At 59.7% G+C, this 15,457-nt stretch overlaps 1 protein-coding gene across 4 annotated transcripts in view; it reads right to left on the reverse strand.

Annotated features, from left to right (window-relative positions):
* The window catches only part of BPTF (bromodomain PHD finger transcription factor), a 70,006-nt gene extending 55,249 nt beyond the window's left edge, over positions 1-14,757 (reverse strand). For all 4 annotated transcript variants that reach the window (XM_089661460.1, XM_089661461.1, XM_089661458.1 and 1 more), the window contains exons 1-2: positions 14,232-14,757; positions 1,249-2,071 (exon numbers count right to left, since the gene is read on the reverse strand). In XM_089661460.1, the coding sequence (XP_089517586.1) occupies positions 1,249-2,071; positions 14,232-14,646 (1,238 nt within the window). In that variant the 5' untranslated portion in view covers positions 14,647-14,757. The remainder of the gene's footprint in view (positions 1-1,248; positions 2,072-14,231) is intronic.
* Between the last annotated feature and the right edge of the window lie 700 nt (positions 14,758-15,457).

The raw sequence follows: 15,457 nt of genomic DNA on the forward strand, positions 1-15,457 counted from the left end.
CGATTCGGTTTTTGGAGAGCCCTATATTCATTGTGAAATGCTTCCGAACAGGCAAACACTTGGCGTGCTGAGAGGACGAGTACCTTGGACTAGAACCTACGGTAATATCAGGCTGCCTTGGAATAACTCTCCTCTATGTCTCTTCCCACCACAATATTTTGGGTGTCTAAAGAGGAACTTCATCCTTACTATCAAAAATAAAATGTTTTAATCTTCAAAATTGTTCTGTATGAAAAAAAAACAAAAAAAAACCAAACATTCTCTCTAATCTACAGAATCCAGCATTGTCTTGCTTGTAGGAACGTTCTCCCTACACCGCTCCTCTCCAGTGCCACCATCTTGAATTCATTTCTGCACATATGCAGACACACCACGAGGGTCTTTGCCAAGTCTACAAGACCTGGCAGATCCGGACGCATGCACCCAAACCCCGGCACAGACTGTGAACCCTTACCAGCAAACTGGCAGACATCCGCACCATTTCTGCACATGTGCCGGATCCTGTGATCTGCCTCCTGGGGTGAGTGACGTAGAAATCCAAGGAGGAAGTTCACAGAAAGGCACCATAATGGATTTCACAGTGACCCCGATTCCTGCACAGGGTCTGAATACATCCTTCTCACTCAAATGCAGAGGAACGAGCCGGCAGGGGTACCAGGAGGGAGGACGGTTCGTGACCTCCCCCCATCCCAGCAGGCTGAGCGGCATTCTGCTCAGACCCCTCCACCAACCCCATTCCAGAGGGGGGCTGGGACTTGGAAGGTTTGGAAGCCTCAAGCCTGACCCCGCTCCCACCATGACTCTGTATTTTTATAGATTGCCGGAAGCTTCTGTCACTCTGACGACAGGACTTCACAGAATCAAAGTGCAAGCAGTGACCCACCCCCCTCCACCCGGACAGTAGGGACAGTGCCGAGGCACTGTAATCCAACTTTGGGGAAAAGAGAGGTCTGCCCTCCTAGAAGACTTCAGTTATTAGGAAATCTGGCCAATCAGAGCCTGGGTTCTATTATCAGATTGAGACCTTCATCCAACAGGTCAATACAATCAAAACAGGGCCCCTCATGGGAGGACTGACCTGTTGGTTTCATGGCGCCCCATGTGCTGGGGGATCATTTACACCCCGTTTCCAGTCCGTACCCCTCCATGCACCAGAACTAAAGGTAAACAAGGACTGGTTGACATGGATTACAGCACTTTGTGTTGCTATACCTGTCACCCCAACCACTACAAAAATGGTTCACTTACATGATGATGCGTCTGGTTAGAAACCAGTATTTCCGTCTGTGGCGGTCATAGCCGATGGGCTCGTGCCTTATGTAAGGCTTGTTTTTTTGGATCTCGGCCACACAGTCAATCACGCCTGAAACTTTGTGGGCGACGCACACCTCGCACTGCCACTCGTCCTCAGGCACCTCCTCCAGAGGAGGCTTTACACACTCCAGGTGGTAGACGGCCGAGCAGGTCTCGCAGCACAGCAAGTCCCCCAATTTGTGGCACACGCGACAGTGGTCATCGTACTGGATGACGCCTTCGGACATTAACTCCTCGCGAGCTATGTTGGTGGTAAGGAACTGGTCCACCAGGAAGAGCAGCACCTGCACCTTGCTCTCTATGGGGCCGTACGGATAATCGTCCACTTCCTGGAAGGGAAGAACGTGATGGAATTCCTTGTCGCTTTCGCAGTAAACGCGCAGCACCTCCGGCCACGTCATGCCATCGATGAAGTACAGGGTGGAGTTGACGCTGTCCTTTAAGTCAGCTGGTCCAAAGGTAGTATTGGAGGTGTCCTCCTCTCGAAGGACAGCCTTCAAAAGGGCGACATGCGTCTCGGCCAAAAGGGTGCATTGTTCCTGGCTGACGAGGGCGGCACAAAAGTCCTCGAAGCGGAAAGGGGAGAGCCGTAGAACCGTGCCAAAGTTCCTCAGCACCTCATAGATTGCTATGACGTTCAACAGGTGCTCAGAGGGTAGCAGCAAATCTTCCGAAGACTTGGGAAACTCCAGGGGTGGGACATCCTTCTCCTCATATATGGGGGACCGCGGCCTGTGGACCCTGGCTCTTCGCCTTCCTGTTAACACATGAGAAAATCAGTTAGAGGGTGAGAATCTGAACTCCAGGTATGCATTTTACTGCAGTTACATTGGTCCAGCTTGGATCTAAGTGTAGACATGTCATACCTGTGGGACCAATGGGGAAGCAGAGAATCACTGCAGCACTTGTAGCTACTGCAGTAATTGCCGCTGTTGTCCTGTGCCAGGCACATTCCCTTCTGCAGAATACACATGGGGGGTCACTCAGTCCACACAGGTGCCGTTCTCGGAACACCTTGTGTTTTTGTCAATGAATGCAAAGAACTCACTGATTGGATGAGGTGGAGATTATCACATCCTTGCCCTGTCTCTCCACCTTATTCAACCAGGGAATGCCTTGTATCAGGGGTGCTCCACCTGTGGCCCTTTGATGTGGCTCTCCGACATCAAACCAGGGAAGTGCACTTCTATTATAGTGCAGGTTTAGTGCGATTTGGTAAAGCGAACCACATCTACAGGATATTACAGAAGTCTACGGCAAAGCACAGCTAAGTCACAGGAAAGCATCAGGGCACCAATATAAAAGCAGCCTTACAGGGGGGCTCAGGGCATCAATATAAAAGCAGCCTTACAGGGGGCTCAGGGCAATAATATAAAAGCAGCCTTACAGGGGGGCTCAGGGCATCAATATAAAAGCAGCCTTACAGGGGGGCTCAGGGCACCAATATAAAAGCAGCCTTACAGGGGGGCTCTGGGCATCAATATAAAAGCAGCCTTACAGGGGGGCTCAGGGCATCAATATAAAAGCAGCCTTACAGGGGGGCTCAGGGCATCAATATAAAAGCAGCCTTACAGGGGGGCTCAGGGCACCAATATAAAAGCAGCCTTACAGGGGGGCTCAGGGCATCAATATAAAAGCAGCCTTACAGGGGGGCTCAGGGCACTAATATAAAAGCAGCCTTACAGGGGGGCTCTGGGCAATAATATAAAAGCAGCCTTACAGGGGGGCTCAGGGCATCAATATAAAAGCAGCCTTACAGGGGGGGCTCAGGGCACTAATATAAAAGCAGCCTTACAGGGGGGCTCAGGGCACTAATATAAAAGCAGCCTTACAGGGGGGGCTCAGGGCATCAATATAAAAGCAGCCTTACAGGGGGGCCCAGGGCACTAATATAAAAGCAGCCTTACAGGGGGGCTCAGGGCATCAATATAAAAGCAGCCTTACAGGGGGGCCCAGGGCACTAATATAAAAGCAGCCTTACAGGGGGGCTCAGGGCACCAATATAAAAGCAGCCTTACAGGGGGGCCCAGGGCACTAATATAAAAGCAGCCTTACAGGGGGGCTCAGGGCATCAATATAAAAGCAGCCTTACAGGGGGGCCCAGGGCACTAATATAAAAGCAGCCTTACAGGGGGGCTCAGGGCACCAATATAAAAGCAGCCTTACAGGGGGGCTCAGGGCATCAGTATAAAAGCAGCCTTACAGGGGGGCTGAGACCAGTAAGGGCTTGTTTACATCTGCAGTATGAGGGGCGGTAAAGCCCCATAGCTGAGACTTGTTTTTTACGTTCAGGGTAGGTATGAGCACACTTTAGAGATGCCGACTTGAAGCAGCTTTCTTTATATTTGATTCGGTGATCACCGGCCGCACTCTGTTCCTCTTTTTGTGCCAAAAGCCATGATTCAGGATGTGTCCCAATAGGTGACCCCCCCAAGAGCACATGTGAGACCGCAGCATTTCCTCTCATCAGACCCCTGAAGGTAGGGAGGATTGTGACACCTTCAGCTGCCACGTAAATCCAGGTTAGCAGTGCAGACACCAGATCCCGAAGGCTGCCATAGACCAATGTAGTTGGTAGACATCAGACCAGACTTTTACAACCGGAGTGCCTAGGCACACAGGGATGCCTTCAGGTTTCTTCAGGGGTGCCTAGGCAAAATGCATAAAAGTTGTACACAAGCCGGCGGGTGGATCTAGCCTACCTTTCAGTTACACAAGGCACCATTACAACCTTCTACAAGTCGGCATCCTAACAACCAATGACATCATCAGTTGATACGGACGTCATCATGAACGTGCACAACACTTCCTCCTCCTCCCCCTCTCCTCCTTCAGATTTGGCAGCAGATACCCGTTTTTGACAGGGACCCGCTCCGCACTTACAATCAGATTGCAGTGGCGGTCTGAGGAAACGTTTGATCCCCCTCCCCCCATGGCATCCTTCTGGGAAATGCCACAGGTCACAGAAAGCTGAGGGACCGATCATCCTTGTGGCCATCCCTACAGACAGCAGGATGACGTCAGCGGGGGAGCAGAGATAACATGATAGAGGTAATGGCGCCAGCTACTCTTATCTCTATAAAGTTGATATTTTGGGGGGAAAAAACATCTGCCCCCTACAGACAGGTCAGGGAGAGCACGCTACACTTCCAACACACAACGCCTTCTCCTCCATGCTGAAGTGTGTTGTCATGAAGTCTATTAACTGAATGTACTCCATGCCGTTACCCATCCCACTGCCAGCCTGCCCTACGTTGCCCATCCCACTGCCAGCCTGCCCTACGTTGCCCATCCCACTGCCAGCCTGCCCTACGTTGCCCATCCCACTGCCAGCCTGCCCTACGTTGCCCATCCCACTGCCAGCCTGCCCTACGTTGCCCATCCCACTGCCAGCCTGCCCTACGTTGCCCATCCCACTGCCAGCCTGCCCTACGTTGCCCATCCCACTGCCAGCCTGCCCTACGTTGCCCATCCCACTGCCAGCCTGCCCTACGTTGCCCATCCCACTGCCAGCCTGCCCTACGTTGCCCATCCCACTGCCAGCCTGCCCTACGTTGCCCATCCCACTGCCAGCCTGCCCTACGTTGCCCATCCCACTGCCAGCCTGCCCTACGTTGCCCATCCCACTGCCAGCCTGCCCTACGTTACCCATCCCACTGCCAGCCTGCCCTACGTTGCCCATCCCACTGCCAGCCTGCCCTACGTTGCCCATCCCACTGCCAGCCTGCCCTACGTTGCCCATCCCACTGCCAGCCTGCCCTACGTTGCCCATCCCACTGCCAGCCTGCCCTACGTTGCCCATCCCACTGCCAGCCTGCCCTACGTTGCCCATCCCACTGCCAGCCTGCCCTACGTTACCCATCCCACTGCCAGCCTGCCCTACGTTACCCATCCCACTGCCAGCCTGCCCTACGTTGCCCATCCCACTGCCAGCCTGCCCTACGTTGCCCATCCCACTGCCAGCCTGCCCTACGTTACCCATCCCACTGCCAGCCTGCCCTACGTTGCCCATCCCACTGCCAGCCTGCCCTACGTTGCCCATCCCACTGCCAGCCTGCCCTACGTTGCCCATCCCACTGCCAGCCTGCCCTACGGTGCCCATCCCACTGCCAGCCTGCCCTACGTTGCCCATCCCACTGCCAGCCTGCCCTACGTTACCCATCCCACTGCCAGCCTGCCCTACGTTACCCATCCCACTGCCAGCCTGCCCTACGTTGCCCATCCCACTGCCAGCCTGCCCTACGTTGCCCATCCCACTGCCAGCCTGCCCTACGTTGCCCATCCCACTGCCAGCCTGCCCTACGTTGCCCATCCCACTGCCAGCCTGCCCTACGTTGCCCATCCCACTGCCAGCCTGCCCTACGTTGCCCATCCCACTGCCAGCCTGCCCTACGTTACCCATCCCACTGCCAGCCTGCCCTACGTTGCCCATCCCACTGCCTGCCCTACGTTGCCCATCCCACTGCCGGGCCGCTTGTTACCCATCCCACTGCCAGCCTGCCCTACGTTGCCCATCCCACTGCCAGCCTGCCCTACGTTACCCATCCCACTGCCAGCCTGCCCTACGTTACCCATCCCACTGCCAGCCTGCCCTACGTTGCCCATCCCACTGCCAGCCTGCCCTACGTTGCCCATCCCACTGCCAGCCTGCCCTACGTTGCCCATCCCACTGCCAGCCTGCCCTACGTTACCCATCCCACTGCCAGCCTGCCCTACGTTGCCCATCCCACTGCCAGCCTGCCCTACGTTGCCCATCCCACTGCCAGCCTGCCCTACGTTGCCCATCCCACTGCCAGCCTGCCCTACGTTACCCATCCCACTGCCAGCCTGCCCTACGTTACCCATCCCACTGCCAGCCTGCCCTACGTTGCCCATCCCACTGCCAGCCTGCCCTACGTTGCCCATCCCACTGCCAGCCTGCCCTACGTTGCCCATCCCACTGCCAGCCTGCCCTACGTTGCCCATCCCACTGCCAGCCTGCCCTACGGTGCCCATCCCACTGCCAGCCTGCCCTACGGTGCCCATCCCACTGCCAGCCTGCCCTACGTTGCCCATCCCACTGCCAGCCTGCCCTACGTTGCCCATCCCACTGCCAGCCTGCCCTACGTTACCCATCCCACTGCCAGCCTGCCCTACGTTGCCCATCCCACTGCCAGCCTGCCCTACGTTGCCCATCCCACTGCCAGCCTGCCCTACGTTGCCCATCCCACTGCCAGCCTGCCCTACGTTGCCCATCCCACTGCCAGCCTGCCCTACGTTGCCCATCCCACTGCCAGCCTGCCCTACGTTGCCCATCCCACTGCCAGCCTGCCCTACGTTGCCCATCCCACTGCCAGCCTGCCCTACGTTGCCCATCCCACTGCCAGCCTGCCCTACGTTGCCCATCCCACTGCCAGCCTGCCCTACGTTGCCCATCCCACTGCCAGCCTGCCCTACGTTGCCCATCCCACTGCCAGCCTGCCCTACGTTACCCATCCCACTGCCAGCCTGCCCTACGTTGCCCATCCCACTGCCAGCCTGCCCTACGTTGCCCATCCCACTGCCAGCCTGCCCTACGTTGCCCATCCCACTGCCAGCCTGCCCTACGGTGCCCATCCCACTGCCAGCCTGCCCTACGTTGCCCATCCCACTGCCAGCCTGCCCTACGTTGCCCATCCCACTGCCAGCCTGCCCTACGTTGCCCATCCCACTGCCAGCCTGCCCTACGTTGCCCATCCCACTGCCAGCCTGCCCTACGTTGCCCATCCCACTGCCAGCCTGCCCTACGTTGCCCATCCCACTGCCAGCCTGCCCTACGTTGCCCATCCCACTGCCAGCCTGCCCTACGTTGCCCATCCCACTGCCAGCCTGCCCTACGTTGCCCATCCCACTGCCAGCCTGCCCTACGTTACCCATCCCACTGCCAGCCTGCCCTACGTTGCCCATCCCACTGCCTGCCCTACGTTGCCCATCCCACTGCCGGGCCGCTTGTTGCCCATCCCACTGCCGGGCCGCTTGTTGCCCATCCCACTGCCGGGCCGCTTGTTGCCCATCCCACTGCCGGGCCGCTTGTTGCCCATCCCACTGCCGGGCCGCTTGTTGCCCATCCCACTGCCGGGCCGCTTGTTGCCCATCCCACTGCCGGGCCGCTTGTTGCCCATCCCACTGCCGGGCCGCTTGTTGCCCATCCCACTGCCGGGCCGCTTGTTGCCCATCCCACTGCCGGGCCGCTTGTTGCCCATCCCACTGCCGGGCCGCTTGTTGCCCACCCCACTGCGAGCCTGCCCTACGTTACCCATCCCACTGCCAGCCTGCCCTACGTTACCCATCCCACTGCCAGCCTGCCCTACGTTGCCCATCCCACTGCCAGCCTGCCCTACGTTACCCATCCCACTGCCAGCCTGCCCTACGTTGCCCATCCCACTGCCAGCCTGCCCTACGTTGCCCATCCCACTGCCAAGCCGCTTGTTGCCCATCCCACTGCCAGCCTGCCCTACGTTACCCATCCCACTGCCAGCCTGCCCTACGTTGCCCATCCCACTGCCAGCCTGCCCTACGTTGCCCATCCCACTGCCAAGCCGCTTGTTGCCCATCCCACTGCCAGCCTGCCCTATGTTACCCATCCCACTGCCAGCCTGCCCTATGTTACCCATCCCACTGCCAGCCTGCCCGCTTGTTGTCCGCCCCACTGCCGGGCCGCTTGTTGCCCGCCCCACTGCCGGGCCGCTTGTTGCCCGCCCCACTGCCGGGCCGCTTGTTGCCCGCCCCACTGCCGGGCCGCTTGTTGCCCGCCCCACTGCCGGGCCGCTTGTTGCCCGCCCCACTGCCGGGCCGCTTGTTGCCCGCCCCACTGCCGGGCCGCTTGTTGCCCGCCCCACTGCCGGGCCGCTTGTTGCCCGCCCCACTGCCGGGCCGCTTGTTGCCCGCCCCACTGCCGGGCCGCTTGTTGCCCGCCCCACTGCCGGGCCGCTTGTTGCCCGCCCCACTGCCGGGTTGCCCTCCCCACACAACATGTCACTAACAGGAGACAATGCTGCTGCGTGAAAACTAAAATTGCGACAACTCCTCTTTCTGCACTTGATGGTGCTGATCCCCATTGCTGCAGATTTCTGCTTTGCTGCTCCAGGCATCGGCCTAAAGTGACCCCACCTAGGAGGACCTGTGTACTGAGACTACTCTAAGCTCCTCATCGCTATATTAGGAATGGGGAGGGAGAAGTATATATTGGGGTACAGGATGCGGAGAAGTATATATTGGGGTACAGGATGGGGAGAAGTATATATTGGGGTACAGGATGGGGAGAAGTATATATTGGGGTACAGGATGGGGGTGAAGTATATATTGGGGTACAGGATGGGGGTGAAGTATATATTGGGGTACAGGATGGGGGTGAAGTATATATTGGGGTACAGGATGGGGAGAAGTATATATTGGGGTACAGGATGGGGAGAAGTATATATTGGGGTACAGGATGGGGGTGAAGTATATATTGGTATACAGGAAAGGGGTGGAGTATTGAGGTATAGGATGGGGAGGAAGGGGAATATATTGGGGTATAAGATGGGGAGGAAGGGGAATATATTGGGGTATAGGATGGGGAGGAAGGGGAATATATTGGGGTATAGGATGGGGAGGAAGGGGAATATATTGGGGTATAGGATGGGGAGGAAGGGGAATATATTGGGGTATAGGATGGGGAGGAAGGGGAATATATTGGGGTATAGGATGGGGAGGAAGGGGAATATATTGGGGTATAGGATGGGGAGGAAGGGGAATATATTGGGGTATAGGATGGGGAGGAAGGGGATTATATTGGGGTATAGGATGGGGAGGAAGGGGAATATATTGGGGTATAGGATGGGGAGGAAGGGGAATATATTGGGGTATACGATGGGGGTGGAGAATATATTGGGGTATAGGATGGGGAGGAAGGGGAATATATTGGGGTATAGGATGGGGAGGAAGGGGAATATATTGGGGTATAGGATGGGGAGGAAGGGGAATATATTGGGGTATAGGATGGGGAGGAAGGGGAATATATTGGGGTATACGATGGGGGTGGAGAATATATTGGGGTAGAAGTTGGGGATGAAGGGATATTTTTGAGGCACAGTGGTAAAAAGGGGAGAGGGATGGGATAGTAGAGAGGGATGATGGTAGGGATGGAGATGATGGTAGGGATGCGTATAGGGATGGATATAGCAGTGTAGTTTCCAGTCCCCCTGGTAGAGGGTGGTGTTGGGGGGATGGGGTAGTAGTGAGGGATGATGGGGATGGAGAGGACGGTGTAGTTTCGGGTCCACTGGTAAGGGGGCAGAGTTAATGGGGGTAGTAGTAAAGGATGATGGCGAGTCCGGGGATGGGTATGAAGGTGCAGTCGCTGGTAGGGGACAGTGTTGGCGGGATGGGGGTAGCAGTGGAGGATAGGGATGGGGGAAGGGATGATGAAGCTGGGGATGGGGGTGCAGTCCTTGGTCCCCCTGGTAGGGGGAAGTGTTGGGAGGGTGGGAGTAGTAGTGATGGTGATGGGAAAAGGGGGTGCAGTGTTGGGGGGGAGGGGAATAGTAGTGATGGGTATAGCGGTGCAATCCCCCCGGTAGGGTACAGTGCTGAGGGGTAGTAGAAATAGGGGGGTGCAGTCCCCGGTCCTCCCCCCATGTGTATAGCGGTGCAATGCCTCATCCCCCCAGTAGACTGTAAAGTTGGGAGGGGAGTAGTAATTGGAAAGGTGGTGCAGTGCCTGGTCCCCCTGGTAGGGGGAAGTGTTGGGAGGGTGGGAGTAGTAGTGATGGTGATGGGAAGAGGGTGCAGTGTTGGGGGGATGGGGGTAGTAGTAATGGGTATGGCGGTGAAGGGCCTGGTCCCCCCATTAGGGTGCAGTGTTGGGGGTAGTAGTGATGGTGAACGGGGGTGCAGTCCCGTCCCCCAGGTAGAGGGCAGTGTGGGGGGGGGGGGTGAAGTCCCCGGTCCCCCCAGTAAGGGGCAGTGTGGGGGGGGGGGGGGGGAGGAGGGGAGCAGTAGTGATGGGTATAGCGGTGCAGTCCCCGGTCCCCCCAGTTGGGTACAGAGCCGAGGGATAGTAGAAATGGGAGGTCGCAGTCCCCGGTCCTCCCCCCATGTGTATGGCGGTGCAATGCTTCATCCCCACAGTAGAGGGTAATGTTGGGAGGGGTAGCAATGGGAATGGTGGTGCAGTGCCTGGTCCCCCTGGTAGAGGGCAGTGTTAGGAGGGATGGGTAGTAGTGCTGCTGATGAAGGGTGCGGTACCCCTGGTGGAATGCAGTGTTGGGAGGATGGGGGTAGTAGTGATGGGGATGCAGTCTCTGGACCCCCCGGTAGGGTGCAGCGTTGGGGGAGTAGTAGTGATGATGATGGGCAGAGTGGGTGCAGACCTCGGTCCCCCCCTCAGTAGGGTGCAGTGTTGGGGGGGGGGAATATAGGGGAAGTAGTGATGGGAATGGCGGTGCAGTGCCAGATCCCCCTGGTAGAGGGTAGTGCTGGGAGAGGGGTAGTACTGCTGGTGATGGGGGTGCAGTCCTCGGTCCCCCCAGCAGAATGCAGTGTTGGGGGGAGGTAGTAGTGAGGTGATGGGGAAGGGGGGGCAGTTCCCGGTCCACCCGGAACTGAGGTGTGAAATGCTCGGTTCTCGGGCTAGGGGGCAGTGTTGGGAGGGGGGTAAGGAGCCCAGTCCCCCCAGTTAGGAGCAGTGTTGGGAGTAGTAATAGTGATGGGCGGGTGCAGTCCCCGGTCCCCCCGGTAAGGGGCAGTGTTGGGAGCGGTAGTAGTGAAAGGGTGCCCAGTCCCCATGGTAGGGGGCAGTGTTGGGAGGAGTAGTAGTGATGGGGGGGTGAAGTGCCCGGTTCCCCCAAAAGAGAGCAGAGTTGGGAGGGGTAGCAGTGATGGAGGGTGCAGCCCCTGATTCGACCGGTAGGGGGCACTGTTGGCAGGGTAGTAGTGGCGGCAAAGGGGGGAGCAGTGCCCAGACACCCCGGTAGGGGACAGTGTTGGGGGGGTATTAGTGGCAGTGATGGGGGGGGGGGGGTGCAGTGCTCGATCGCCCCGGCAGGGGGCAGTGTTGGGAGGGGTAGCAGTGGCGGTGATGGGGGTTGCAGTCCTCTGTCCCCCGGAAGGGGGCAGTGTTGGGGAGCGGTTAGCGGCGGTGACGCGGGGCTTGCAGTCCCAGGTCCCCCCTCATAGGGGGCAGTGTTGGGAGGGGTAGTAGTGGCAGTGATGGGTGCAGTTCCCGGTCTCCCCGGTAGAAAGCGGTGTAGGGAGGGGTAGTAGTGGTGGTGATGGGGGGGGGGTGCAGTCCTTGGTCCCACCAGGAGGGGGCAGTGTTGGGGGGGGATAGTAGTGGTAGCGGTGATGGGGAGGGGTAGTGGTGATGGAAGGTGCAGTCCGCAGTCCTCCCCCGGTAGGGGGCAGTGTTGAGAGGTGTAGTAGTGATGGAGGGCGCAATTCCCGGTCCCCCTGGTAGGGGGCAGTGTTGGGAGAGGGGTAGTGGTGATGGAAGGTGCAGTTCCCGGTCCCCCCTGTAGGGGGCAGTGTTCGGAGTAGTGGTGTTGGTGATAGGAGGTGCAGTCCCCAGCCCCCCAGGTAGCGGGCAGTGTTGGGAGGGGTAATAGTGGCTGTGATGGGGGAAGGTGCAGTCCCCGGTCCCCTCGGTAGGGGGCAGTGTTGGGAGGGGTAGTAGTGATGGAGGGTGCAGTCCCAGGTCCCCCTGGTAGGGGGTAGTGTTGGGAGGGGTAGAAGTGATAGAGGGTGCAGTCCCCGGTCCCCCCCCGATAGGGGCAGTGTTGGGAGGGGTAGTAGTGATTGAGGGTGCAGCTCCTGGTCCCCCCGGTAGGGGGCAGTGTTGGGAGGGGTAGTAGAGGCTGTGATGGGGGGAGGCGCAGTCCCAGGTCCCCCTGGTAGGGCGTAGTGTTGGGAGGGGTAGAAGTGATGGAGGGTGCAGTCACTGGTCCCCCAGGTAGGGGGCAGTGTTGGGAGGAGTAGTAGTGGAGGTTGCAGTCCCTGGTCCCCCAGGTAGGGGGCAGTGTTGGGAGGAGTAGTAGTGGAGGGTGCAGTCACTGGTCCCCCAGGTAGGGGGCAGTGTTGGGAGGAGTAGTAGTGGAGGGTGCAGTCACTGGTCCCCCAGGTAGGGGGCAGTGTTGGGAGGAGTAGTAGTGGAGGTTGCAGTCCCTGGTCCCCCAGGTAGCGGGCAGTGTTGGGAGGAGTAGTAGTGGCTGTGATGGGGGAAGGTGCAGTCCCGGTAGTAGTGATGGAGGGTGCAGTTCCCGGTCCCCCCGATAGAGGGCAGTGTTGGGAGGGGTAGTAGTGATGGAGGGTGCAGTTCCCGGTCCCCCTGGTAGGGGGCAGCATTGGGAGGGGTAGTAGTGATGGAGGGTGAAGTCCTCGGTCCCTCCCCCCCCCCCCCCCGGTAGGGGGCAGTGTTGGGAGGGGTAGTAGTGGCGGTGATGGGGGGAGGTGCAGTCCCCGGTCCCGCCTGGTAGGGGACAGTGTTGGGAGGGGTAGTAGTGATAGAAGATGCAGTACCCGGTCCCCCCAGTAGGGGGGCAGTGTTGGGAGGGGTAGTAGTGGCTGAGATGGGGGAAGTTGCAGTCCCCGATAGAGGGCAATGTTGGGAGGGGTAGTAATGATGGAGGGAGTAGTCTTGTTCCCCCCGGTAGGGGCAGTGTTGGGAGGGGTAGTAGTGGAGGGAGCAGTCCCCAGTTCCCCCGGTAGGGGCAGTGTTGGGAGGGTAGTAGTGGCAAGGATGGAGGGTGCAGTCCCCAGTTCCCCCGGTAGGGGCAGTGTTGGGAGGGGCATTAGTGATGGAGGGTGCAGTCCCCGGTCCCCCCGGTAGGGGGCAGTGTTGGGAGGGGTAGTAGTGGCGGTGATGGGGGGAGGGGTAGTAGTGGCGGTGATGGGGGGAGGTGCAGTCCCCGGTCCCCCCTGTAGGGGGCAGTGTTGGGAGGGGTAGTAGTGATAGAAGATGCAGTCCCCGGTCCCCCAGGTAGGGGGCAGTGTTGGGAGGGGTAGTAGTGGCGGTGATGGGGGAGGTGCAGTCCCCGGTCCCCCCGGTAGGGGGCAGTGTTTGGAGGGGTAGTAGTGGCGGTGATGGGGGAGGTGTAGTCCCCGGTCCCCCCAGTAGGGGTCAGTGTTGGGAAGGGTAGTAGTGATGGAGGGTGCAGTCCCTGGTCCCCCCCGGTAGGGGGCAGTGTTGGGAGGGGTAGTAGTGATGGAGGGTGCAGTCCCCGGTCCCCCCCGGTAGGGGGCAGTGTTGGGAGGGGTAGTAGTGATGGAGGGTGCAGTCCCCGGTCCCCCCCCGGTAGGGGGCAGAGTTGGGAGGGGTACTAGTGGAGGGTGCAGTCCCCGGTCCCCCCGGTAGGGAGCAGTGTTGGGAGGGGTAGTAGTGATGGGGGGAGGTGCAGTCCCCGGTCCCCCCGGTAGGGGGCAGTGTTGGGAGGGGTAGTAGTGATGGGGGGAGGTGCAGTCCCCGGTCCCCCCGGTAGGGGGCAGTGTTGGGAGGGGTAGTAGTGATGGGGGGAGGTGCAGTCCCCGGTCCCCCCCGGTAGGGGGCAGTGTTGGGAGGGGTAGTAGTGGCGATGATGGGGGAGGTGCAGTCCCCGGTCCCCCCGGTAGGGGGCAGTGTTGGGAGGGGTAGTAGTGATGGGGGAGGTGTAGTCCCCGGTCCCCCCGGTAGGGGGCAGAGTTGGGAGGGGTAGTAGTGATGGAGGGTGCAGTCCCCGGTCCCCCCCGTAGGGGGCAGTGTTGGGAGGGGTAGTAGTGATGGGGGGAGGTGCAGTCCCCGGTCCCCCCGGTAGGGGCAGTGTTGGGAGGGGTAGTAGTGATGGAGGGTGCAGTCCCCGGTCCCCCCCGGTAGGGGGCAGTGTTGGGAGGGGTAGTAGTGGAGGGTGCAGTCCCCGGTCCCCCCGGTAGGTGCCGCTGTGTCTCACCCGGTGTCCCGCTGTACCCGCTGGCCTCGCTGTCCTCGTCCTCCTCCCCCCGGTAATCCTCGTCGTCGGGGTCCTCGTCCAGCAGCAGTAGAAGGGGGTCTTCCTCCGGGGGGGGCTCCTCGTAGTCGTCCTCGTCGGTGTCCCGGGCCCGCTCCTCCTCCTCGTCGCTGGAGTCATCGTACACGATGCGGGTGTTCGCCGCCCGCCCGCGGCCTCCTCCGCCTCCACCCCGGCCCCTCCTCCGGCGGCCGGTGCACGGGGCCGGGATGGGGCCAGGCGGCGGGGGGGACGGCGCTTTCCTCCTCCAGCGGCCGCGGCTGCTTCCCCTCAGCCTGGAGCGGAGTCCGGGGGGTGCGGAGGGGGGCTCTACCGGAACGGCCGGCCTCTTCGGAGGTCTCCCCCGCCGGCCCCGCATCGTCCCCAGCAACGTCTGTCCGCTCTCTGCCCTCCGCCTCACTCCCGGACAACCGACTCTCGCTCCGGAGAGCCCGCGGCCGCCATCTTTCCCAACGCTGCCGGAGCCAGGCCTCGAGTCACGTGACCCGCCGCGCCACAGCGCCGTCCCACAGCGACCCCTACCGGACACACCTAGGAACTGCCGCAGCACAGACACAGGTCTGCCCCGGGAGTACCAAACCAGACTGTGCGCCCCGGGAGTACCAAACTACCCACCCAACTACACCGGGAGTACTGCTACCCACCCAACTACACCGGGTGTACCAAACTACCCACCCAACTACACCGGGAGTACTGCTACCCACCCAACTACACCGGGTGTACCAAACTACCCACCCAACTACACCGGGAGTACCAAACTACCCACCCAACTACACCGGGAGTACCAAACTACCCACCCAACTACACCGGGTGTACCAAACTACCCACCCAACTACACCGGGAGTACCAAACTACCCACCCAACTACACCGGGTGTACCAAACTACCCACCCAACTACACCGGGAGTACCAAACTACCCACCCAACTACACCGGGAGTACCAAACTACCCACCCAACTACACCGGGAGTACTACTACCCACCCAACTACACCGGGTGTACCAAACTACCCACCCAACTGCACCGGGTGTACCAAACTACCCACCAACTACACCAGGAGTACTACTACCCACCCAACTACACCGGGAGTACTACTACCCACCCAACTACACCGGGTGTACCAAACTACCCACCCAACTACACCGGGTGTACCAAACTACCCACCCAACTA

The sequence above is a fragment of the Staurois parvus genome, unplaced genomic scaffold, assembly GCF_062004578.1.
Source record: "Staurois parvus isolate SC_StPar_1 unplaced genomic scaffold, SC_StPar_1.0 ptg001344l, whole genome shotgun sequence".
Taxonomy (NCBI): domain Eukaryota; kingdom Metazoa; phylum Chordata; class Amphibia; order Anura; family Ranidae; genus Staurois; species Staurois parvus.